Source organism: Lissotriton helveticus, chromosome 5_1 (genome assembly GCF_964261635.1).
Source record: "Lissotriton helveticus chromosome 5_1, aLisHel1.1, whole genome shotgun sequence".
Lineage (NCBI taxonomy): Eukaryota > Metazoa > Chordata > Amphibia > Caudata > Salamandridae > Lissotriton > Lissotriton helveticus.
Window position 1 is genome coordinate 1741407922 of NC_136065.1, and position 27878 is coordinate 1741435799.

The following is a 27878-nucleotide window of genomic DNA, read 5'->3' on the forward strand; positions in this document are numbered from 1 at the left end:
TGGACAGGTATCCCAGTGCTATGATGTTGTCTACTGTGGAACATTGTGGTCTGAATCCTGTTTGGAAAAAAGGAAGGATGTTGTTCTCTTCTGCCCAGCTTTCCAGTTCCTTCAGCAACACTCTAGCATATGCCTTTGCCTCGATATCTAACATGGCCACTAGCCGATAATTTTCAGGTTTTGTGCGGTCTCCTTTTTTGTATATAGGAAATAGAATTGAACCTTTCCATGATGATGGAATGGAGGCCGTTTCAAAGGCATGCTTGAAGAGAGGGGTTAGCTGATCTGCCCAGAATCTGTATGCCACTTTTAATACTGCCGCTGGCACTCCATTGGGGCCCGGTGCGCCATCTGACCTCATTTCCTTGATTAGGATGATTATCTCTTTTGTGTTAATAATCGAGCACGTGTCTTCTTCTTCTTTGTCTAGTAGATTTTGTTGTTCTTGCTTAGAAGGCACATGTTACGGACTGCTGTGCTGGTGGGTGATGACTAGTCAACCTCAGGGCCCAGGATCAAGGCTTGAATTGGTTGGCATCTGAGGGACCTGTCAGGGTGGACGTGTTGTTCCCAATTGAATGGGCAAGGCTCTGTCACCAGGGTCGTCAGTCTGTGCTAGTTCGGTGTTCCTGCTACGAGCCTAGGGTCCCCTACAAAGCAAGAGGAGGAGCCACTGAGGTGTTGTGGTCAGCATATTAGTACAGTTTTTTGCAAGCAAAAGGCATGGGCCTCATTGTGGAGGTAGGGCTCACTAACTTAGAGCTGTGGACCGGAGGGATAAAAGTTGCTCTGCTCCGGGAAGGTCAGGGGACGGGGCAGTATGCTGCAGCAATAGGGGCTTTTGAGGCCCAGGTCTCATTGCGCTGGTCCCCAGTGGGGTATCGCAGAACTGGTGCCTGATTTACTAGGTGTGCCACCACGCTGTTTGAGGCCCCTCATCAACTACTTCTTTCTCATGGCCGCTTCTCGTGCTCATTGCTAAGAGCGCTCGCTGAGGCGGTGGTGGCCTCCAGGTTCTTCTCTGTTCCTGCTGCCTGGTTTCTGGTGGCACCCTGCACCAGCCACCACCCGTCTAGCACAGCCTCACTGAATAAGAGTGTGGATCAGGGAGGACTGGTACACGGTCCCTGCTGCCAGGCGTCTCTCTGACAGGCAAATGACCTGCCTCCGTTGAAGGGGCTGGTATACATCACTGCTTTTTTTCTGTCTTTTGTTGCAATTAAAGAAGATTTAATTGTAACTTTAGTATCCTGTTGGTTCATTGTGTTTGATGTTTTGCTTTTGTGGTTGGGTGTTGCTGGCAGAGAGGTGTGTGTTTATTTTTTCATGAGCTCGCGTGCACATGATTTCTGAGCTTTGAGTGATTTAAACAAGTTGTGCATTTGGCCACTTCCTTTCTAAGACCAACAAAATATTCTCCTCAAAGTTTGCAAGTTTTTGTGATAGTTTTCTAGGGGTTACAGTTGGTACTGATTGGCTTGGGGGGTGGGGGTACTTCAGTTACTGGTCCTCTGACCTGGAATTTTTATTCATTGGCTTGCATTTGGCGCTTTCTCAAGCCACTGGTAAGTGCAGCTTTTCCATGTCCCCTAAAACGCTGTGAGCTCTAGCAGGCCAGGTACGAGCTACACTTGTCTCAAGAGGGTGCACAAAGTGATTCTGAGGCTAGAGAGGAGAGAAAAAAGGTCATGATGACAAAGCCTTGCAACAGTTCAGGCAAATTTAAGGCAATCGCTTGGATTTAAGTCCATTGAGGTGCTCAATGTGCTAGTGCCTTGATACTGCCAGCACCTGTATGACAACCAGGCAGTATCACCCTTGACACCAACTTTCCCTGTAATCCCAAGGAACCACAACCGGAGTGGGAGCTAGGTGGTTCTCACATCACCACCACTAGAGTCAATCCGCCGGCAGAAGCCAAACATCCATTTATCCCAGTGGTCTCTCATTTTCCCAGATAATGCACATTTGGAAATACAAATTATCTCCAATAAAATCCCAAACAGATCAATAGCAAAAGAAATAGGTTATAAAAAATATCTGTTATATTTTAACAATTTATTGTACTACTGTTGTTTAAAAAATACTGTATCTAAGACCTACATCCTGCTCAATCAACTTGTGATGACATACCAATGCAGTTGCTTGGTATCTCCTCGCCCCCTCTCTATATCTGCCCCATTTTGCATACACATACCACTTCCCTAATATGAATGTGTTTTTAACGTTGTAATTATGTTTGCATTTCTGCATTTTCATTTTGAGCCCTTAACGAACAGTTTCTGTTGCTCTAGCTTTTGTGTTTACTCTAATCTTGTTTCCTCTTATCTAGTTCTGTATTTCATCGTGTCTCCATTTTTTTTTAACTCTAACAAAGAAACAAACACAAGCCTGGATTTTTAGGACAATACACAGATACTTTTAAAACTTCTTTTTTTTAAAATGGCTTTGTTTTGTATATTGTATTTTTATTTTTTTGCTTTTTTTTAATGTTTTTATTAAATCAAACTTCTCATCGACAGTCATAACAACATATAGACCAGAATTTAACATTTCTGCCATTTTACATCAATTGACACATTTGTCTTATTCGCATACTACTTTCAAATTTTTCCTAACACAGTAATTTCCTATCTCGCGGTTGCGGCATCCTCTTATTCCCCATCCATTTCGTCTTCCGAGCTTTCAACTACAGTTTCCGGTAGCAGGTCACACAAGTCTCCCCGGAAGCTATTCCAGGGTGCCCAGATTGTATTCCATTTACGCGGGCTACCTCTGTTTGCATATACTGTTCGTTCCGTGATCATTACAAGGTCCATGTTCCCACACCACTTCGCCAACGTTGGCAGGTCCGCCGCCCCCCATTTCTGCGCTATGTCTCTTTTGGCAATCATGAAGCCCAGTGTGTATATTGTATTTTTTAAACAATGACGCAAAGTTCTATTTGTAGGTATGCCAGTCTTATGTAATCAGATAATAGGTTAGCGACAGCTCTAGCTGTCTGATAGATTCATAACAATACATAAAATAATAAACAGAATACATAAATATAGAAGGACTTTCGGTCAGTACTGTTCACATGCCGGATCAGTCCAAGGAACAGCACAGAATGGGACAATGGGTCAATGGGCCACTAACTTTGGGGCTCAATATGATGCGGAAGGACCGCCACCGCCGGGCCCGCGGTGATGTCCACCAGCCCTGCGGACCGCGATTCACCTACCGCCATATTACGATGGCGGTGGTATTCAGACCACAACCGCGGCAGAGGCAAAGCCCGCCCGCCACCGGACCGCCACAGGCAATCGTTACGATTGCCCGGCGGAGCATCTGCATCCACAAAAGGGTGGCGGTGCCTAGCAAGCACCGTCTGCCAAATTATGATGAGGTCTCCTGCCAGCCTTCCTGCGGCAGTGCAACCGCCATTGAAAGGCAGGCGGAGTTTGATTTTGGGGGCCTGTTGCGGGCCCCCCTTGTGTTGGGAGGAGGGGAGGGTGCACTGGGGGGGTACCCACCAACATTTCACTGCACCAAGAGGCAGGCACAGTGTAGTGCAGTGAAATGCACAATATGCTCTTTTTTACATCGCGGCGGTGCTGATGTCAGCAGCCACTGGTGCAATGTTAAGGGTGTGGAACAGGACCGCCGCGGTGGCGGTCCCATTATAATAGGGTGTATGCAGGACCGCTGCATGCATGGTGGACGGTCTCGGTTTACACCACTGTGGCGGACGGAGCCAGTCCGTCCGATATCGTAATGAGCTCCTTTGTTCCCAGAATCATTCACAATTATAACATGTCATACCGTGTGGATTGCTGATATTTTGGTTTTGGGCAGAGGTGGCTAGGGCCATTTAGGTTATTAAAATCCAAATTATTACAGTGTTTGGGAGCAGGAGAGTAGTTATTTGGGTGTCAGAGGCAGCTGTCGTTTCCCAAGCACCGAGGGCACACATTGCCGTTGGGGTACCGAAAGCCTTTTCTTGGGTTGTTTCAGAAGCCTCTTCCCCCATTTCGCATCTTTTTATCTCATCTATTTGTTCCCGTGCCCTCGACCTCCTTGTGCCCTCTTCTGCTTGCCTCTCTCCCACCTGCTTAGATTTTCATATAACCTTCCTCTTTGGACTCGAACCCCTCGCCCCCCCCCCCACCACCCCCTTCTATCAACCTGTTATGCCCACTTCCATTCAGTACGGGTGTCTAACTGCTTCTCCTCCTGCGCACTTCCATCCCACGTACAGTACCTCCTTCTAGGCCAATCCCAGAGTCTGGTGTCCTCTCCTCTAGGCTACTTCATTTCCCTACAACTGATTTAGGGCTTGTAAATGGTGTACTACAAGAATATTTATTTTATATTTCGTCCTGCACAAATGTTGGGACGGTTCCGATCTGGTAAAAAGCGCTCCGTATAGCCGTTTGGAGCGTTTTTCCCATACGAATCATACTCTGCAACGTCCCCCGTACGTACGACGAAGTACGATTCGTACCAGGAGCTGGAATCCGTATGAATCGTACAGAGACCGTACAACTCTAATCTTCGTATGAGTCTCACTCTAAACCCGCTGTACGCGACATCTGTACGGTTCGCGGCTGGTTTATACGACCCATTAAGTACGATTCGTGTCGGGTACGCACCGTACGATCCTTTTTTTACAGGAGCCGAAAACAGCCGTAAGAGCAGAGTTCGCACTGAAACAGGTACGGAACGGCCCCCCCGGGTACGGCGCGTACCCCCATGATCGCAGGGGTACGCGCCGTACCCCTGTGATCATGGGGTGTACGCGCTGTTCACCCAGCGTACATGGGGTACACACCGTACCCCATGTACGCTGGGTGTACGGTGCGTACCCCATGTACATTGGGTGTACGGCGCGTACCCCCCATGATCGCTGGGGTACGGCGCGTACCCCTGCGATCATGGGGGGTACGCGCCGTACAGCGTGTATGTGATTGTGCTCTTTTCCGTACGAATCGCCCTTACCTGACGTGGACCGTACGACTCGTGTCCTGATACCCCGGTCCGGATCGTACTCGTCGGGTCATACGGCGTGTGTACGAGTCATACGGAGACGGCTCCGGATGCGAATCGTACGGACTGTAATTTTACCGGATCGGAATCGGCCCCATAGTATCCAAAATATCGATTACCATAATATTGTGATATGATTTACTACTCTTAATTCCACAAATACCTACCATGACGATATATTTAACTATTGTCAGTGTTTTTAAAGTCGTTGGATTAACACAGACTTATCAATGCACACAACATGATTAGCATCTTAACTTAGAACTTGAGAAAAATAAACTTGTGGGAATTTCAATCACTGAAAATAATGGACAGCTTTTTATTTTAAAAATTACTTCTTGAAAATTGTATAAAATCACGCTCGGTCACACTGGTGTACGTTTTTCCATTCATCCATTTCATTCAAGTCCTTGGTATAGTCGTGTCACTACACTAGCACCCAGCTTCCAATTTTAACAGTTTCGTAAAGCGCTATGCATCACCTCTTGTTCACTTCAGCACAACAATTATTATATGAGTCCCAGAATAAATTAAATTAAAGAAATTGAAGGGAGGTTGTACAGCAGCTTGGGGGTAGTGTAGTGCATGTTACATTACAATTGTAAATCCCCAATGAAGACTCTCGGGCCTCATTTTAACACCTCCCGTTCAGAGAGGAACCACACTATTATTAATCAGAATGCAAGGACTTGATCCCAGAGACTGTGCAGTAAATATAATGTCCAGGCCTGACGCAAGTAAGGAACTGAATTGAAAACGACCAGGGGCTTGGAGCTCATGAGCCTTCACGTCTCTTTCATGGATAAATGGTTAGGAGTTGGTCTTATGGTAGACGATAAGATAAAATGAGACCACCCAAAACACAATTACAGACAACATAAAGTTGAACTACTTTCAATGTGAAACCCTCTACGTTGAAAAGCACGTTAAGTTTGTTTTTGGCTGAAACAAGCGAATTTTAAATTCAAGGTTGGTTTTTGGCTTTGGTTCGGGGCTTTGGGTTAGTGTTTGCCTGGGGGCTTCCTTCTGCCACACAAGCAGGTCCTGCACTTCACTGCTCCACGTGAAAATTGCTGCGCTAGCGATTGAAAAGGAAAATTTTTGCTGCTTCCTTCATAACCCGATGAGTAGGAACTATCATTCGCATCGGCGTGTTACACCATTCACTTGTAATGCCTACACTCGGCCTGAGGGATCCAAATCTATTTCGAAGGACTGCGACGTGCGCAGACTACTCCAAGAAACTGAATGAGCACACAACTGACGTTTTATGCAGCGCATTTGAATGTTAGAAAAATGTAATCCAAGACTTCCCTCTTTACTAAAGTTCTAATTGTTTCGTAGTCTGTTACATTCTATGCGCATCTCAGTATGTTATCCTGCCTATGTAAAGTTTCATGAGATTAATGTAACAACATGTTTATGGCAATGCTGCATAATGAATAAATACTGAATAATAATATATCTTTTATTGATCAATTATAATTATTATAAGAAAACTAGAATGTAGACTTCCACCAAGTCGTTGACACTGCAAAGAACTGATAGAGGGCTACATTCAAGTTTGCACTTAATAATTATAATTGTCAAATGGCATGGGTTAATTTTAGGGTTCGCATTCAGCTTAGTTAATGGTCAGAGTTAGGCATAACGCTTAGACTGAGGGTTAAGGCTAGAATTATGGGTCAATTAAAACCACCTTGGTAATCACGTGGGGGGCCTGTAACCGGATTTACCAATGCCACCAGAGTAATCTTCTTACTCAGGGGACATTCAAGATCCCACTTGTAATCGTCATTTAGCCAACAGCCACCTTGGTTCGATAACTCTGGGACAGTGGGAGGGAGAGAGGGAATTAACGCGGCTGAAATAGGATCACTCATACTGAGGCTGTATGTAACCTTAAGATTAGCATTGAATTTACATCCAGGGTTCAGGGTTAACATCACGCTTTGGGACAGCTCATATTGCTAGGATTACACTTGATGAAGCCCTAGGCTTCAGTTAGTGTTTAAGGTGAATGGTGGGCTAGGTTAAACGATTGTTCATTATTTTTCCATTTTTTACACATTTCAGGATTACAGCTATACCCACTGTAATTATGTTTTTAAATTTTTTAATTTTGGCATAATAATATTAATAATAATAATAAAATGTGATTTACAACCATTTTAGGCTATCTTCAGAAGGCATTGCTTTTAAGCAGTAATAGGAACAGAAAGACAAACTCCAACCTCTTTTTACTATACTGCAAAAATCTCTGAAATAAAATAACATGGAAATACATTGATAACATCGCAACTGAAAATATTTTGGTAAGAAACAAGCAAGTGTTTCAAAACAAAAATCTAACAAGCGTTTTGCAGAGGAACATTTTTTGTAGGCTTAACAACGTCAACATTTCAAAATTCCAGCATTTTTGGCATTTGATATGTGCGTGTATACATAAACCTTAACGAAACGTAACAGTAATATTATTTAATATATATCATTTTGATAATATTGTCCTCTTCAGCACAGCCCAAAAAAGGGTTTGGTAAGGCCTTCTTGTCGTTTAATAAACGTGACTTACTAAGGGCTTGTTTTATGCATTTAATTTGAGTGTGTCCATGAAGATGACAATAGCATAATTCCTGGTAATGAAACTGTATGTGTATTTATTCTGTTATCAATCCAATAATAAAACAGAACAGTTCCTTTTAAGAATGAGTACTACACCGTAAAGTGTATGTTGTTGTCAGTGTCTGTGTGTCCTCAGTACTTCGCCCTAGCAAACAAGATCGTTTTATTAATGGCTTGAAAACAGAACGCACACCAGAAATTACGCTCTCTTCATCTTCATGCACACACACAAAATAAATGCATAAAAGCGGAAGGCATGCAGTTATGCCCACCTGATGACACATGTTGGCTACATCAGGATTATCCATGAAAATAAAGAAGACTTGTGTTTAATGAATGACAAGAAGGACCTCCAGACCCCTTTTCTTGGTGTGCTTGCAAGGAAAATGTTGAATGGCCTGGTATCTTACTGAACTTGAAGAGAATAGGTGTGGCAGCTCTTTTGCCTTGCTGAGCAACCTATATGAATAACGTAAAGACTCTATTCATAAATAACTCTGTTCATAAATAAGTATTATTTAAACAAAGTGTGCCAATGCAATTCTTGCTACCATTTTTCTTGTTGAATATATTTTTATACCAACAAAAATTAAGATTTACATTAGGTTTACATAATTCCTAACACTTGGGTAAAGCCAAATGACACAGAAGGCTTTTGTACAACAAATATTAGAAACATGAAACAATATACTTTATCTGGTTAAGTAAGATAATTACAAAAATCAGAGAGGCTTATTTCGATGTCAGTGGGACCGCCACCGAAAGGCCATCAGTGGCAATCCCACCGCCAGGCAGCCCTTTGGTCTGACCTCCGGGTTCCAATACAGGCGGTCGGACCACAAGCTGTCGAAGGGAAGACCGCTACCACTGCCAGGATCTCAAATTTCGATGGGGAGGCAGTCGGAATTATTAGTCCCGACAAGAGATGGTGCTGAGGAAGGCACCGTAGGGTTTACGATGTACCTTTCTGACAGCCTTTTTATGGCGGTCCGACCGCAAATAAAAAGCTGTTGGAAACAGACTTTGGGTGCCCCAAACAGGACCCGTCTTTAGTGGGCCACTGAAAAGTGGTCCTGTGGGCACATGTAGTGCCCCCACACGCATCAATGCACCATGCACCAAATGGTGCATGGCACACGGTGCATTGATGTTCAAAAGTGCTATGTTTACACTGCGGCTTGTGCAGCTGCCCTTTTCCTGGGCTGCAACATAAGCTGCCGAGTAAACATAGAGCTTCCTGACCGCCAGCACAGCAGTCCAATCCAAATTCATAAGTCCAACCACTGACATAGTAATAAGCCCCAGAGTATACATAGGTACCAAATGCTTCCCAAACAGGATATGTAAGTAAAAATCAAATGTATTGAAGAATGAATTCCCACATTGTCATGCACATCATAAATGTTAGGAGATATGTTATATAATAATATCATGTAACATCACTAGAATTTTTTTTAAATCTAATAATTTTATAAACATAAATTATAAGAAAAATACAGAAAATATATTACAGCTACATACATACAATTAAAGCAAACCAGGAGAAACTAGTTAGCTGAATAGAAGCTTTTTCTAAAAAAGTAACTGTAGTGACTGCAAATTTTCAAAGCAAATGAAGTAAAACACTAAAAATGTTGCAAAATAAATAGAAAAACATCAAAGCAAGAGCCACATTGAAAGGCCTTAGAGGATCGCATAGGGAGTTACACAAAGAGTGGGGCAGTACAGCATTAAGCTCTGGTCTTGAGTGAAATGAGGCCACAATGTTGGTTTTATCAATGACTAAAGACATGGATACAACAATTACTCAAGACAGTCAATCTTTCTATCCCTGGTAATTGATGTTTCGGCATGCCACTGATATCTGTCAGCCTTACTTGGCGCTCAGCCAAAGTTTTTTTGACCTAAAAATGAAACACAGTATAACTTTCTCCATTGCTCAAGAGATGCAACAAACAAAATAGCGTTAAACAAGATTATTGGAGTTTCCAGTGAATACTTCCATAGGCAATGATAGATGAAGCTTGTGATGAAAAGTATGTAAAGGCATGCAGCAAAACAACCTAATCAAACTGCAGTGGATCCCCTACTCATTTGTTTAAACTGGTAGCAGACACTTGTGTACAGACATTCAATAAATTGTGGATTGCAGCAGAGCAGCAGAAGTATCAATGTAACTGCATCTAGCAATACTTAATGACTATGCTGTCAAGGAAGCACCTCTATAACATGTACTTATACGGACGACTATGTATACTCAAACATTATCCTAAATTGTCTCACTCTACTGACTATTTTCTTATGCGGACTCAAATTGATGAATCTATATTAATAAAACATATCAATAAACTGTAAACAAATGTGGGATCACACTGCTTCTCCTCCCAGCAGATTCGCCACTAGGCATTATGGTGAATGCAGTTCGCCAAGTGTATGTACTTACAACGTTTCTCGAGTGTTTCACCAGGTAGGTGCAGATTGGTGCTGACCATCTCTATACAAGTGTTTCTGGATTTTTATCCGTCGTCAGTAGAGATTAGGCATTTCAAATATTGGGGGTTGCTGAGCAGGCTGCCAAATATTCTCTGTTCACAGTACCTCTCAAGGCGCGCAGGTGCCTCTCCACAAGCTCGTCAACAATAAACTGTTACCAACTTACCAACCTCTTAGATGCTATGATTTGGAGAAAGATCTCAAGACCGCACTATCGCATTTGCACCCCCATCCACTACGGCTATCAAAACACTTCTACAGACATACATCCGATAAACTTCAGAACAGTTTGAACACATAACCATTGTTACATTTAGAAGCGTGTTCTAACAAAGGGTACCAACTGCAGAGGACAACCTCCAATGGCACCAGAAAAGCGCAAAGGGTACAAGAACTTGCAAACACTATTGTGTACTCAAAACCAGTAACATAACAGATATTCATTAGATGAAATCATTTAACAGTATGGGAAGTAAGAATTCATCACATCACATGCTACTAAAGAATCAGATACTTTGGACCAAACAGAAATCACTCCAATGGTGTGTAAAGAAGTCCACTTTACAAGCAGTGGGCATGCAAATACAATTAGCTTAAAGGTTTAATAACCAGCAGAAACAAATCCTGTTGCTTCTCACCAGTTTTTTTTACAAACTGCTGTTACCTACCAACATTTGACGTTTTTCAAATTGATATTTAAATATGATTTACTAACCTTCAAGTCATTTACCTCAATTAAATATTTTTCATGACACTTCTTTTGATTAAATATTCTACATTATTTTAGGAAACTAGTTTCACCTCAACAGCTTGTAACTCCATGATTTCAGCATTTGACAAGCTCTAGATTTCTACTTTATCAGTTTATTTTCTGAATAAAACAAAATGCTAACGCTCTAAAAAAAACTGCTGGTCTGATTTATTTGAACAAGCAATCAACATTAGGACAATATCTTTTATAAACCAATTATTTAGGGCCAGATGTAGGAAGCCATATAGCGACCGCAAACACCGAAATTCGCAGAATTTCAGCCTTTGCGATCGCAATTTGGCTTTGAGCTATGTAGGTAAGATTAAACCTAATCGCAAAATAAGGAATCTAAAGGAATCGCAAATTGCGATTCCTTAAATGCAATGTAAGTAGCACAAAAGAAAGTGCACTTTAGCCTTAAGGAATCGCTAATTACCACCAACTTCAAGTTGGTGGTAATTAGCGACTTCCTTTAAAAAAGCACTTTTTTTTAAGTGCCATGTGACGCACATTCATGCCCTTAGGGCATGTATGTGCACCACATGTGCACACATGCCCATTTCAGGGGTGCAACAGGGTGTCCTTTTGGAACCCTTGCACCCTTGAAATTGCGCCCGGAATTTGCGAGTGCCTCTTGGTTACTCGCAAATTGCGGGCACAAAGCCTATCCATAGGAATGAATGGGATGGTATTCCTTGATTGTGAATCTCAATTTGCGATTTGCAAGTAAGGAATATTAAGGAATCGCAAATTTGTTTGCGATTCCTACATACATTCAGTTTTGCGAGTCATTAATAGCGATTCTGTAAAAATCGCTATTAAGGACTCACAACATTGAATTTACCTACATCTGGCCCATAAAGTTTTGGAACAAAATCTTCACTTTAAGTTCTCCTAGTAAACTATGCTTCTCGTGATCACAAATATAATTGCAATTGTAAATAATAATACATGTAAAGAATTAACTAGCTGCATGCAACCTTCAGTTTCTCAACGTTAAGCCATCAAACGTTAACATTAGATCAATGGGTGAGATGGTGAGAACAGTTATGGGTTTCTAGTGCAACACACTGACCATAAGAGATTTTAAATGAGAAAGAGGAAGAAAATACATGAATAATCCAAATTCTAGGTCTCAGAATAAGGACTGTCTCTAGACTACAGAGCTACAGTATATCTGTCTTCTCAACAGCTACATGACGTTTTAATATGGTTGACTTATGATTGATTAATTTAATTTTTTTGAAAAAACTGTTTTAGCATATAGCCCAGGATTATTCTACCATGCATCTGCATCTTTATTACTGAAACATACAGATTTAAAAAAGAAGAAAACAGACACTGCATTATTACAACTATAGTTGATACAAACCAGAACCTTGCTCCTGTGCTCTGAATCTGTACCAAAACGTCCTTTTTTAGTCCAGACTGTGCTTTATCTAGGCTTCATCTGTTTTGGTCTAGAGATTACCTCTCTAAGGTGTTCTTATACTAATGCTTCTCTGTTTTGACTATTGCAATGCTATATATTGATTGTCTTTTTAACAGAGACAATGGTCCCTAAACAGACAAATCAATTCAATGAACATAGACTAGATAGTTCTATATTGATGTCCAGCCGGACAGTTTTATTCTATTGGATGATTATTCATATCAAAATCTAAAAAATGTAAGTGGGACACCAGCCGGTGCCCGACTAAACACCACCAAAGGGGACATACAACATAAATTGTAGGCAAAACAAGGGGCAGTCTGATTGGCATAAATTATATACAGACCATTCATAAAATACACATATGCACACAAAAATTCTCAATAGATTAGTGACATTTGCGTATGTTGTCGACGACGTTTCAAACTTCAATTAATTAAGAGTTCATCTTCAGGACTATTGATCCTTTGCCTATTCTCAATGGCTAACATAAATACGCATGCCAATGGTACATTAGTAATTTTGCCAACAAATAGACATACAGTTACACAAAGGTAAAAGGAGAAAATAGAAACAATATATTAGAAACTGGCATGTCAAGTTGTCCACAGCATTTGTCACATTACTAAAAACCACTGTATTGGAATTACCGAAGCAACTCTACATTGAATATATTGCGAAAGAATAGCGGCACCCATATTGATTGTCTGACATAGCAGCTTCTCAACAGATATACCTCCTGTAGAGCTTCCCTTTACATCTTAGGAAAACTAGTCCTCAGAGTAAAACTGCCATTCTTCATTGGGTAATGTATTTTTAGGAGCCACTGTTGTCACTACAAGGCACTATCATTCAGTAATATGCTTATTATCAGGAAATACTTCTGTTTTTGGTATTGTTACTGTGCTATGTGTGGGAAATTTGGACGGCTTTACAAGTCATTGTTCCTCATTTGAACATGATGCTCATTTATTACAAAGCAATGTCACTCATAAAGAGACATCTCCTCACTGAGGAACACTGTCCCTCACCAGGGGATATAAACCTTTATTAGGAATATATTCTGTCGAATTACCGGTTATCAAGATATATTTGCATCGCCACGTGGGAGAAACTTCACAGTTTAAAACAAACATCTTCCTCACTATGAAGTTTAAGATATTGGTTGATTACTAGTTATGAGTTGTGTTTAGGAAATAACGTAGTTTTTTTTTTTAATACAACTCACCAGTGAGTAGTAAAAGTTCGTATTGTGCATACGTGTTTTGAGGCAGAAGGCACGGCTTCGTATGGGAGGTTGTTGGTGAGCTCGCATATTTAAAATATACAACAAAAGAGGCCATGGGTTGGCAGAGATGGCGACAACACGTGTAGCTGAACACGAATGAGTAGAAAAGAGTCAGCAGCGCTGAAGCGGGTGCAAGCAGGTGACTGAGGTGGACACACGCTGCACTGGTGAGGTGAGACTGTCGAAGCGCAGGCAGACAGTACAATCAGCGTACACTGGCAGGTGGGCTCAGAGAGGAAACGCAGGTAGGAAGGTGGAAGGCAAGGACTGACATCAAACGTTACAGTAAACGGCTCGTTCAGACGAAGACGCACGTGGGCCTTACCTGGTAGTGCGCTGCCGGGCCCGGCATTGGGCGATACCCTCCACCTGCCCCGAGGGGGCTCCGCATCGCCCCCGGAGGGGGACCCTGGGCCGGCGGAACTCCCTGCAGCAGCGCGGAGGCCAGGGGGCTGCCGGGCGGGGGTTGAGGGAAGCCCCCTACTATTCCTCGCGCAGCGCACATCGGTGAACTGCCGTTACTGTCCGATGCCCGGTTCTATCGGGGAAGAGACGCTCTGGAGGTGAGAGCCCGGCAGAGGCTCTCTCTCTCGCGGGACTCGTCGCTGCGCCCCTCCTCGGGAGGGTGACGGGCTCGAGAGTCGCGCCGCTCAGTCAGGAGTGCAGGGCACTCCCGAGGGCACCAGCCCAGCTCCGGCTGTGTGTCGCCAGCAGAGAGCCCTTGACCCCGGCTGAGAGGATCTCCCCACTGCTGAGCTCCGCGCACTCGGCCGTGTCTGTGTGTGAGGGGAGGCGGGAGGTGTTTATTTAATAGGAAGTTATTTTGAAAGTTGGTGCTGCGCCTGGTGTCATCTTCAAACCAGGAAGCTGCTTCAACAACACTGTGCCCTCCCCTCAGCCCTCCTCCTGGAAACCTCGTGCTCGCTGCTGCCGTAAACTCCGTACTACAGGACACCTGTGCACCTCGATACCACTTCAAACCTGTAGCGTGCACACCACTCCAACACTTTGAACCGCAGCTCGTCTCTGTATATCACAGCTCACCACATGTATAAACTACCGCCACTCGGACTACCGAAGGGCACCCCTTGCAGTATGTTACAGATTTCAACACATAGCTCCTCTCTACTGAGGCACGCCCTTGTGCCTCGGCGCCCCGCCTCCAGTTCACTTTTCCACCATCGAAAAACCCTTTGTATAGACTTTGTTTATTATTATCCCCGCTTGTTTGCTGAACGTTACACGTTTTTCATCCTGTCGTATTCGAACTTCACTTCAGTACAAATCTTGAGTTAAAGTGTTATTCCTTTCCCGTCCCCCCCCCCCCCGCTCCAGGCCTAGCAACCTACCCCGAGTCTCTGGGCCACTACAGTAGTAAGATGTACAGGGGCATAAAGGTGTGAGGCGAAATACTCGGAGAAATTTCAGGGCACACAAGAATGATGTGAGGGTGCAGGAGTGTATTGTGCTACACAGATATGTGTTGTTGGGAAAATCAGAACAATAGATTTTGTGATGGATATATACCTTCAACACTTGTGGCAGCTCTGTGTGGCAGTGGCCACGACAGGCCTAGAACCCAATTATTATAACCCCTGTGCCACGTCCGGCCCAGGGGGTGCGTTTGACATCAACAGGCCAAGACAGGGGCCGGGTCGACTTTCCTTCCAAAGTTGGTTGACAAGCACATCTTATGGAGGCTCTTTGGGGTTGGATATGTAGGATGTCCGCCCCTGGGTGCCGTGGCGGATGGCACAGTCCAGGCCCTGGGGGTCCATGATGGTGTTATTAGGTTCGGGAGGGGGTTATCTGGTATTTAGGAATGTTTGGTGATAGTTAGGCACAGCTTAGCTCGGTGTGACCCTGGTAGGTAGGGCAGGGCTGTTTCTTTGTCTCTTCTCACTCACCCCATGCTTCAGTTTTCTCAGGATCTACAGAGTTTGGGGCAGCTTTTTTGGGTCGTTTGTGCAGGTTGGGACTAGTTAATTGTCACTCATGGGGCCGGTGGCAGAAATGGAGGTGCTCGGAGCAGGCCAGAAGGGTTGGGGACCTTGCAGGGTAGTTCTTGGCAGAGGGAACACAGGAGCGCAATGGTTGGGTCACCTGTGAAAGACAGTGAATGGGAGGAAAGGGGATGGTGAGGAATGAATATTTGGATGATGGTTTGGGGTCTGTCCTGTTGGGGGGCGGGAGGGGATGTTTAAAATGGGAGAGTAGTTAAACATTTGTTTAGTGAGGCGAGGTTTTGATCACTTATTATAATGCACCGTTTTGCCCGATACTTGGCCTTCGTAGGCATGGAGACCTATTATTTTATTATTTATTTATTTTATTATTAAATTTCTAAGGCGCACAGCTACCCGGAGGTTCCCAGGCACTATCGGACCCACGCAAGAAGACAGAGCTACCCTATTGGTTAAATAACCATGTTTTTAGGTCTTTGCGGAATTTTTAGTAAATAGGTTCATGCCGGAGTTGTAAGGGAAGAGAATTCCTCAATGAAGGAGCTAAGCAAGCAAAAGACCGACCACCCATACGTACTTGTTTGATCCTGGGGACTTGAAACTTTGCCTGAGTAGAGGATCAAAGAAGACGCGTGGGGAGGTAAGGGTGTACCAAAGTACTGAGATACTGTGGCGCTGCACCTGATTTAATTCTATGCATATAGCATTGGGCTTTAAATTTAGTGCGATTCTCCATCCTAAGCCAATGATGGTCGTGGAGAGAACTTGGAATGGGGGCCTTTCTAGGTAACTGGCAAAGTAGTCTGTCTAGCTATCTTTTGCAGCCCTACCTGGAGAGATGACACATTAGATGCCTCCTTGGTGGACAGGGAGAAGATTAGCTAGGTGTCATCTGAGTTCTTACACATAGTCTTTCAGTGTTATGTTGGGTTGGCTAATTGGGCTGCAGATGGTATCGACTACTTCTTGTCAGCTCGTCCTCCTGACAGCCCGATGCGGCCATGTTACTCCCATCAGTTGGCTTTTCGTGTTCGGTAGATGGTGGTGTTCCTTGCAGGACTGGTCTCGCCTTCTGGCGTGTTCTCGGTGCCTGGGCCCCAGTCGATTTCATTTAAAAAAAAATAAAAAATTTAACTTTTTTTATTTTAAGCCATGATAACAAAAAAAGAATACATAGGTATGACATTTCAACGCTCCCACCCACCACAAAGAAGAAACAACAGTGTATTGAAAAGAGATGACGGGCGCAAAAAAAAGAAAAAAGAAAAGAAGGAAAAAAAGGGCAAAAGAGAAAAAGCAAGAAATCTAGGTGGCACATAGCTGTCTGGTTTGAAGAAAGAAAAAAAAAGAAGAATAACGAAGAGAGAAGCAGAAGGGAAGAAAGGAAGAAAAAAGGAGAAGAAAAAAGGGCAGAAAGAAGTAAAAAGGCAGTACATGCTAGAAACAATAAAGAGAAAAAGATTATCCTAATGCCCCGGTTTCTCCAGCCATGAGGATAGTTTTTCCCACACCTCCAGGCCCTTTTTCCGACTCTTACGCCCCTTTTTAGCATAGACAACTTTTTCCAAATGGGACGTGGCCACTAGTCTGGCCAACCACTGAGAAAATGAAGGGGGGTCAGAATCCAGCCAAGCGGAGGCAACACAAATCCTCCAAACTGCCATGGCAATAAAAACTAGTCCATCGCTTTTGATCCTGGGGGATTCACACTGGGTCCCCATCAAGATAACTGTAGGGTTTAATGAAATGGACTGATTAGTGATTTCACTTAACAATTCCTGTATACGAAAAAGTGTTGAGGCAAGTTTCGGACAAGTTGCAAAAATGTGGACTGAGTCGGACCCGAAATCAGAGCACCGAGGGTATAATGTCCCTTTGCCTACTCCCCACTTAGCGATCTTACTAGGGGTAATGAACAGAAAAAACAATAGTTTTAAAGTGTTGTGCCTGCAGCTTGGCTGAAAGTAAAAAATTTTGTGAGAGGGCTAAAGAGTTATAAAAGATACTATGCGGGGAATCAAGTTTTACGTGCCATTTGTCTGCGATGGTATGTAAATCATCTGGGGCTTGCCTATTAAGGATGTTAAATATAAGACCAACTCGGGGGGTCGAGGCGTTGCGCAGTGTATTAAGAAGCTCAACTTCCTTAAACCCAATGCCCCCCCCCCCAACCTTCCTAGAAAGAAAATCGTAAATGGCAAGATACCTGAAGGCATCTTGGTTTTTCAGACTAAATTTAGCTTGTAAGTTTGAGAAAGATTTGACTCCCTCACTGGTGATCAGGTCCCCTAGTTTTGTGATGCAGTCTTATACCAGTCGGAAAAGTAGGACTTTCCTAAGATAGCTGGTAGGTTGCTATTGTTAAGAGTGGGAGAATAGTAGTTGAATCTACCCAGCCCAAAGGTTCTGGGGATGTTGCGAAAGACTTTGTAAGAGTTCATTAGGGTCTTAAACCGCAAGCGCTTGTAGTATCCAAAGGACATCTCTCGGAGCAAGCATTCCCAGTGCTGTGCGCCCAGCACAAGTTGAAAGGGCGAAGGAGGTCCAGGTGCAGGAGGGAAGGGTGGTTCCCTCACTAGTTCAGAGCTGTACTGCAGCACTGAGGCCCAGTAGTATAATATGATGTTGGGAAAGGACCAGCCTCCTCGTTCTTTCGGGAGCGAAAGCTGCTTTAGTGCCCGTCTAGGTTGGGAGAATGCCCAAATAAATTGTGTTAAGATTTGTTGGAATTTAAGCAGATTTGCTTTGCTAAATTCCAGGGTTATGGTACGGAAGAAATAAAGAAGTTTAGGAAAATATGTCATTTTTATGACATTGCATCTGCCCATGAGAGTTAGGTGAAGATTGTCAATTTGTTTTAGGGCCTTTTTGGTATGAGCAGCAAGAGGTGTTAGGTTGTCTCTCACAATTTCGTCTATATTGGATGAGATGCAAACCCCAAGGTATTTAGCCTTTGATACTACCCTGCCGTCTACCCAGGTAATTTGGTTGTGTACCATTATTTGTGTTTTGTTTTTATTCAGGGCGTATCCGGATAGTCTCCTAAATATTTTAGCCTCCCTTTCTAGCGCTAGTATAGTGTTCGCGGGGTCAGGAGAGGTTATGGCCAGATCGTCAGCGGAGGCCAAGATTTTAGGGTTAGTGCCCTGGAAGCTGACCGATAAAATGTCAATGTTTCTTTCAATTTGTTTGATAAATGGGTCAAAGTAAAGAGCGAACAACAGAGGGGAGCAGGGCCAACCCTGCCGGGTACCGCGAGAGATGTTAAACTGGCCGGTGAATTGCCCGTGTATGGATACACAGGCCGTGGGTTCAAGATAGAGTGCCTGCACCGCCTGTGTGAGCTTTGTCCTAAATCCCATCCTGCTCATAACGGCCCACAAAAATCGCCAGGAGACCCGGTCAAATGCCTTTTCGGCATCGAGCAATGTTAGTGACATCGGGTCTCTGCCGCTTGGGCGGCGTCGAACAGAGTGATGGCCCGCCTGACGTGTTCTGTTGTCCCCTTTTTTGGAATAAAGCCATGTTGCCATTCATACACTAATGACTCGACAACGAGGGAGATTCTAGACGCCAGTACTTTGGAAAAGATTTTGGAGTCACAGTTGATAAGAGTGATGGGCCTATAGGAGCTCATCTCTAATGGAGATTTATCTTTTTTTGGAAATATGGATATTCTGGCATTCGACCAAGAGGGGGCCCATTGAAAATAGATGTTACTACCCCTGAAAAAGTTGTTTTGATTTGAGGGGCAAAGATCTTATAGAACTCCACCGGGATGCCATCCAGGCCTGAGGCTTTCCCATCTGGGAGACTTAAAAGGGATTCCAGGATTTCCTCCCAGGTTGGAGTGAGGTCTAGTAGCTCGCTATTATCGGGCTGAGCCGTTTAAGATCGATCTCGCTGAGATAGTTAGTAATCTTGCTTTCAAGTGTTTCAGTGGACTTGTGATTTTCTTCTGTGTACAGCTTGGTGTAAAATTCCTGGAATCCTTTCCATATGGAGTTAGAGTCGTTGGTCTCAGACCCAGAAGGAAGTTTTATTGCATGTATTTCACTACTGGTGGTTTGTTGTCTAGTCCTAACGGCCAGATGGTGTTCGATACTATCACTACACTCATAGTTTTTTTCCCGTGCACATGCCCACTTAGCTGCATTTTTTTCAGCAAAAACTGCCCCTATTTCAGCTTTGACAAGAACTACTTTATTTTGGAAAGCTTTGGTATCTTGTCCCGCTTGAATTAGTTGGGCCAGTTTAGTTTCTGCTATCCTAAGTTTGCCCTGTAGGTCACCAATCAGAAGCTTCTCTTTTTTATTCTTAAAGGCTGAGAACCTAAGAGTTTCGCCCCTAATCCCTGCCTTTAAGGTGTCCCAGACAGTCCTTAAGGAGGCAGAGCCAATATTTATTTCCTGGAATTCCTGAAGCCATCCTTGCATGTGTGTTTGGTAATTGATATCATATAAGAGCGCTTTCTCAAAGCTCCATTTGGGCGCCTCCTTCCATTTCCCAAACCCCTTGATGTTGAGAATAAGGGGGTTATGATCAGACATGAAGCGAGGTGCAGTGTCAATTGAGCAATTGTTAGCAATTAAAGATGAAACAAAGAAGTAATCTAGTCTGACTAATGATTGGTGCGGAGCCGAGAAGAACGTGTGGGCGGGCTGAGTGGGGTTTAAGCTGGCCCAGATATCCCTCAGTCCATGGGCCTGAGCAAGATTGCCTAGGGCCTGAAAAACCCGAGGCTTCCTGCCTTTGTATTTTCATTTCTTGTCAGCCTCCCAGTTACAGGGTAGATGAATATTAATCAAACAACCGCAAAGGTGCACCACAAAAAGCAAGAAACAGACTCAAATGTTATTAATGAACAAAAAAGAATGTTTTTCGTTAGCGAGATGTTGTTAATCTTCAAGTAGTCTTTATTTTCAATTATTCAATACAATGTACAGCCGACGCGTTTCGTCCCAAGCCACCCCTTCCACGCTGATGACGAGCTGGGCTTGTCATGAGGTAGCCTCCTCGCACGCTGATGACGAGCCCAGCTCGTCACGTAAAGTGCGGTTTTAAAAATCTCAGCGTGCGAGCGGAATTCCTCACGCATGCGGTTAAGATCCCCACACAGAATGATAGGGGTAGGCCAGTGTGCTAATTCGCCTGAGACCAGGTTAAAAACCCCTGGGGAAAAGTTGTTGGGAAGCTGGCACTCAGTGATGACCCATCTCCCCAGTGAGTCGGATTTAGTCCGGGGAGTGTTAAGAGGGAGTCTTCTATACATCAAAATTCCGACTCCTTTAGCTAGTCGATCAGTCACGCATCCTGCGTGAGCAACCGAGCAGCGCAAACACTCACGCTGACTTCATCTTGCTTGACCGCATTGTTACGGTTGGTTCGGCCCCAGTCGATTTCAGAAGATTCATCCCTGAGCACGGCCGTGGTGCTGCCAATGCTCACTTTTGTTAAACAGTGACACGTTCCAGGTCGCATCCACCCATGTAACTTGCCATGGGTCACTTTAAAAAAGTGTTCTAATCTCCGTCCTTCCACCCCCGGGTGTTAATCGTATATTGGCACCCAGTCTGTGATTTTCAGTAAGGAGACTTCTGACCTCCTTTACCGACTACCTTAGTCATTCGTCGCTCTCCTTTTGTCCTGTGCTGACCCTGTGTCCATGGAGGCTGGTTGGCACTCGGGGCATACAGGAATAGTGTCTCTGGTAGGCCTACTAAACATGAGATTAATAAGTCGACGTGGTTGTGCTGTGAGCAGTGTGTCGGTATGCTATTAGGAATTGCTTTAGACAGTATTCTGGGTCTTCCCGTTGTGCCACTCCAACCCAAAGTGTCTTATTGAGTGTGTGCATGAAATGTTGTACTCCCCCGTTGGCCTGGAGCCATCGGGGTGTTGTCCTTCAGTGATGGATCCTTTGGGCAGACAAGTAGTCTTTGAATTCGTGGCCTTGGAACGTTGGTCCATTATCTGTCTTTATCTCACTGGGGAGACCAGACATGGCAAATACTTTCTGCAGGATGAGTTTCACCCTTGGGAATGACGTGGATGTTGTTAGCTCTACCACCAGGTATTTAGAGTGACTATCCAGAAGTACTACTGTCATCAACACATCCGGAAAACTCCAAAGTCTATACCAAGTTGGGTCCATGGATGCAGGGATTGGCCTTCTGTGGGTACAGTTGTTGGGTGCGCCTGACTTTCAGTCATTTGGAAGGAGGGGCCTACTCGTCATCTTTGCCATGCCTTCCACACTCCAACAAGTGATGTGACAGGAAGTCCCATTCCCCTGTCCTGTATACAACATCGAAGGTGTACAGCTGCAGTGAGACCGGCCACCGTTCAGTTCTAGGCAGGGATGGCTGGAAGTGCCAGCAAAGAGTGGTGTGTGGTCAGTGATTACTCTCACCTGCCTTCCGCAGAGGTAGAGATGAAAGGAGCGGATGGCCAGTGCCTCTTTTTCAATTTGAGCGTCACAAGATTTTGTCTCACCTTCTGTTTAGGAACAGGGCGTTTTTCTTTAAAACGGACCGTTAGGCTTAATCTGAAATAGGTCACTTATCTGTTTGAGGATCGTTCTCATTTTACTAACCGTGCCACATCTAATTTCTTTCCCCTATCTGGACTGGACCCTTGATTTTTATTCTTCAATCCGTCATGTAAATATACTCCAACCTTCTTTCCACTTGGCACATTGATTTCTCACTGTATATACATGACCTGTCTCACTATGTCTCTCGATCTGCCTCCCTGATTACCAAACTTGGCTTGATGTTTTACCTCTCTGTCCTCCCAATATATGTTTAATTATGCCGTGATATTACTGTCCCCCTCACCTATGTCACCATGCTTCCAAAAATCGTTTGATCTCTCTCCCATTTAATGCAATTGATGTGAATTTTTATCATTTTCTTCCTCCTGCCTTAATTGACCTTGCCACCTCGTATTGTTTTACATATTTAATTTTCTCTGTGTATTTGTTGAAATGTCATTTTACAATTGCCACCACGTATAGTTTTACATATTTAATTGTCTCTGTGTATTTGTTGTATTGTCATTTTACAAATGGTCCTCTGTTTATGTCTGTGGACCTGGCACATCCCCGAATGTCACTGCTTTATTGTGCTTCTTACTCTTCCATGTCTCTATTTTGGTGATAATGTCATTATTAATATTATTTGTATCCTTATTTGCACTGTATACCCATGATGATGCTCTCTCTTTACTTTACCTTTGGATCCACCTTCTTCTTGTTGTATGCCTCTATCATTTGGTACTGCACCCTTTGTAAATCATCGTGTTTAAATGTACAGCCCCGAGGAAGCTCCAGGCCGGATGGACACCTAATGGGACGAAGCACGTGTTGGCTCTCTGTCACTTCTTTGCACACCCACTCAGATGTCCTTTTATCAGTGACAGTGGCTATAAAAATAACTATCACAATGAATCCGGCTTATTGGAATTTTTTCTGAAATAATACTACTACCTGGACTTGCCCTGACACCCACCTTGGAATTTGCTCATGTTTAGGGGGATAGGGGGTATCCCCCTGTCAAGGACAAGTATCAGAATAATATTTGCTAAAATATCTAACGGCTAGTAAGGGATCGGGACCCATCACCCCTTTCCTCACAGAACCCATCTAGTTAAGTAGACTTTTAAACATATCCCAGGCCTGCCATTGCATCCTGTGTGTGCAGTTTCAACTCTCGTATTGACCTGACAAAATTAAATTTTTGCAAGGCATAACCCTTCCATTTTAATACATATAAGTCACTGCTAAGGTAGGTCCCAAATAGCCCATATTGCAGGGTGCACATGTTTTTTAAAAGTTGGAATTGTACTTTTAATTTTTGCATGTCCTTAGAAGTGAAAAACTCTTAAAATCGTTTTACAGTAATGTAAGGCCTGCCTGTACCACAGGATAACATTGAATTAACTTATTACATTTAATAAGTGATAACTTTCAATTGGGAGCAGGTGAGAATATTGACTTTGGTGTCTAAAGAATTGTAATTTAAAACCCTTTATAATGGTAACATCGGATTGTAAGTCACAATTCTAAAAAAGAAACTTTTAGAAAGTTGGCATTGTCTTGTCCTAACCATTTGGTCTCTGTAGCTTGTATCCTGGTTCACATGACTGGAAGTTCTGTTGAGCCAGACTATTTGCGCCACAGCAACCACCTGCGATTTCTGGTATTGTGAGATCTGCACTTTGCTGTAGAGACCTAACAGCCTGTAGTGACCGCCAAAGTGAATCTCCAGCAACAACCATCTGCGATACCCGACAGAATCTTCACGCTACAGCAGCGACCATCCAAAACGCCTTCCCTGCTCCTCTGGCCCCCTTCACCGCAAATGGAAAACTTTTTGCTAGACGTTTGAAGGTAACTCTTTCAGTTACCCTAACCTGGTCCCTGTATCCGGCTCAGGCGCCATTGCTGTCAACCTAAACTTTTGATTTTCACCCGTCTCGCATTGCCAGATAATCACAAGTGGTGCGTGTACTTTTAGGCGCTATACATACCTGAAGTCTATAACATTACATATCTCCGGTCCTACTGATTGAATTTTTGTCACTTTGGTCTCAAACAACTTATTAAATCTTACTCTAAATTGTTGTGTTTTTTTTTCCTGTTTTCGCTTTATTTCTATTTCAAGTGCTGCATGCATATTTTCCACATTGCCTCTAAGTTAAGCCTTACTGCTTTCATACCAAACTACCAGAGGGTTATGCATAGGTTAATATTGGGATTGCTTGTGACCTCATCCTGAAAGGAATTGTGGTTCCTGCTTGAAAAGGGTTTCACTCTCTTAACCAGTAACACAATTTCCTACATTTGAGGATCAAAGTAAGCCATTGTGGCATGATCAACCTAGTTCCTGGCTACATTGAATCTTGTAAGTGTCCTCAGCAGCTCGGATATTGTGGCTGGGTTCTGCAAGAAGTGACTGCAGTACATGGCCATTCCAAGGAAGCTCCCGACTTCGGTGATATTGCAGGACATTCTGGATGGGATCTGCCTTCTTTGGGGCCACATGAAGGTCATCTCGGGGAAAGAAGATGCACTTCTGTTGGTGTAGTGTCATGCAGTAGTGCGCAAGACAATGCAGCGTGGCCCTGAGTTGCTGGTGATTTCCACTAGTGTTGTTGAGTAAATCAAGGTATCATCACTTGTGTTCAGAACTCCAGGCAGGCTAGACAGCATCTCCTTGATTTTGGCATCCAAGTATATGCCAAAGTTCAACTGCCAGTACCTCCCCAGACCAAGATGGATGGAGACGGTCATTAAGTACCGGCAGGATGAGTCCAGTTTCAGGTGATGATAGCTGGCAGTTAAAGAAAGTTTTGAAAACCACTGGGCACCATTCAATGATAATATGTCCATGGTCGATGTGATGTGACGAAATCTGTGAATGGCTTCGTTTGGTAGCCTCATGTCCACGCACAAACAAATAGTTTCTGACTGCTTTGGTTTCTGTGCTGCAATTTACATGCTGTTGTACCAGTGACCTTCTCAATCACCCCTTGTTGTTTCAACTTTCAGAGTTCCTCCTCCACCAGCGGGCATAGGTGAAAGGGCAGTAAACATAAAACCTTTGTGAACAAAGGTCAAAAGCCTGGACCGTCAGTGTCTAGTATTCGCAACACTCACTGGAGTTGGAATCAATATGTATTATTTATAAGAAAAAAAAAATTGTGGTCCGGAGGTTGCAATATAGGTGATTGTACCACGCTATCCTGATTTTCAAATTGAACAGGATACGAGCAACGCTCCGCAGTCCATGGGGCTCAGCTAGGTCCCTTTATATGTACTACGTGACCATCATCTCTACTTATGTACTAATGCATGCCTTATTATTGCAGCATTTATATTGTTCTTTATAAATACCTCCCTTGAGCACGGTTTAGGAGTGGCGAACACAGGGCTGGTCCCTGTGTAGTCCTGAGGAAGAGCTTGGGGAAGCTCGAAACATGTTGACAGAAGTGACTAGGCATACCTGACTCATTGCCAGTAGGATCCCTAGTTCTCTACCCCGTTTTTAATATATATACCCCCCAGGAGCAAGAATAAATCATTTGTAGCATACTAGGAAGGTATTTTTAACTCGCATAGTTTAGTTCATTCCACTTTACAACACCACTTGCACCACACATAGTCCATCACTTATAAGTGCTCCTACGTAGTTCGCAAGTCGCAGCACGCCTCAGTCCGTAGAGGGCTAGGATGGCCCCAATGATGAAACATGTCACCCTGGGGAAACCCTGGTGAGTGAGGGGACTCAAGAAAGAATTCTTTTTCTTCTTTCTTATAAATAAACATATTGATTCCAACTCCAGTGAGTGTTGCGAATACTAGACACTGACGGTCCGGGCTTTTGACCTTTGTTCACCAAGGTTTTATGTTTACTGTTAATTATAGGAGGGTGAGCCTGGTTCCTTTTTCCCTTTTTCTCCCCCTTTTTGAAATATAGATGAAAGGGCACCTGCCGGTGCCACAGGGTGACAGGCTTTACTGATCAATCAAAATGCAGTTTGACCTATGTGCCTTTTAGGCATCCGAGGCCTTCAAAGAGTTGTGAACACTCCATCAGCACTTCCTCTGCCTGTGCATCATGAATGTGTTTGGTTGAGGACATGAACCCCAAGTCCTTGGTGGTGTGGCAGCAGACTAGCTTGCCCGTGCCCTATTTAGTGATGTGAAATATTTTGCGTTTCACTGTGTCACAGTGGCAGCCTCAACCTATATCACCCCCGCCAGGGGCAGTGGGGTATGGCCACCATATTCATAGATCTTTGCCGAGGGTGGTGTCAGGAATGGTTTTGGGCTCAGCGCCTTGAATTGCTGCTTTTCTGTGACCAATGCTCCTGTTTGAATCAGGGTTTGGATCGTGACTCTGTTTACATGAATGCATCACATTGGTGGCGGTATTCTTGTAGTACTCACATTGCGTGTGATGGAGATCATGAAGACATTGCCTTCATCACTGATATTGACATCTCCTTGCGTCCGCATGGCATGCTCTTTATCAAATTCATTGTTGTTGGCCAATCGCTTCAATGTGGGGTTTGGGCGAAACTTGAGTTGTGTCCTCCACCCTCCTCCAGCTCTACGACACACACAGGCGAAATGGTTGATATTCCCACACCAGGAGCATGACTTCCCTTTAGCTGGGTAGGCTTCAGGCAAGTGTGGGTCTGGGCCACAGTTACAATGCTTCACTTGGTCATTGGCTGGCCCTTTAGATGCCCTAGATGTCACTGGCAGCTTGTACACAGCCTCCACTTGCTCTTCTTTAACTATGGACGGTCTGCTGGTGTCCGCGGCATCCATCTCAGCTCCCTGTGACAGGATCATCTCCATTTCCTCAGCCTAGCTATGGAAGAGTAAGTGGAGCCTTCCAAGAAAGAGGATGTCCTCTAATTTGATGCCAGGCTGGTGGAGAATGAGCCATTGCTCAGTAGATAAACAGCATCTGCCATTTCACCCACTTCAATGCAGAATCTCCTGGCACACTTCAACACTTCATATGTGCTTTTATTCTTGCATTGAATTTTCTGCACTCATACTCTCACTTCTTCATCAATGATGGATAACAACTCTGCCACCTGGCACATACTCAACCATACCGGGTTGACCACAACTTGACCATTCCTTCCTCTCAATGCTCTGAAAATTGGTACTTCTGTGGTGCTGTAATGAATATTGCAATAGGACCACAATATAAACATCACTGCCGACCCCTAATCCACCTCACCCAGATTTAACCATTTTACACACGTACTCATTGCCCTGAAATTCCATTACCCTAAGGGTGGTTTAAATTACACCACCAGTGTTAAATTTTAAACCCTGACACAAACGTCTCTATCACCATGAAAGTGAGCTGCACATTGTTGCCCAACAGAAGGGCTCACTCAGCCATCCATCACAAAAAAAATCTGTGAGGAACCTATTGACACTCTTTGTTGCATGGTTCCTAAAAAAAATGCACCTCCAACCACTTAAGCACTTTATCCACCAACACAATGACACATTTATGTGCTGCTGGAAGAATGTAAAAAGGTCTCAGAAAATCTATTCCTAACCCAAACGTGTTTAAAATATCAATCCGTGCCATGGGTTGCACACTAGATTTCGGATCCTTGTCCGATTGTCAGCAAACTGTAGAACCATCAGTATTCACCTCAACATTGCAGGACATTCCTGGCCACCATTTTTGCCCCAGCAACCGTTTTTTTTTCATTGTCATGCTCAGATCTGCTTCATGTAGTAAATCTTGTAATTTACTC

General features: G+C 43.8%; 1 protein-coding gene across 1 annotated transcript in view; it reads right to left on the minus strand.

Annotated features, from left to right (window-relative positions):
* Positions 1-14494, minus strand: part of SMARCD2 (SWI/SNF related BAF chromatin remodeling complex subunit D2) — a 756802-nt gene extending 742308 nt beyond the window's left edge. The window contains exon 1 of the mRNA XM_078645026.1: positions 13940-14494. Coding sequence (XP_078501152.1) covers positions 13940-14119 — 180 coding nt within the window. The 5' untranslated portion in view covers positions 14120-14494. The remainder of the gene's footprint in view (positions 1-13939) is intronic.
* Positions 14495-27878: the final 13384 nt, after the last annotated feature.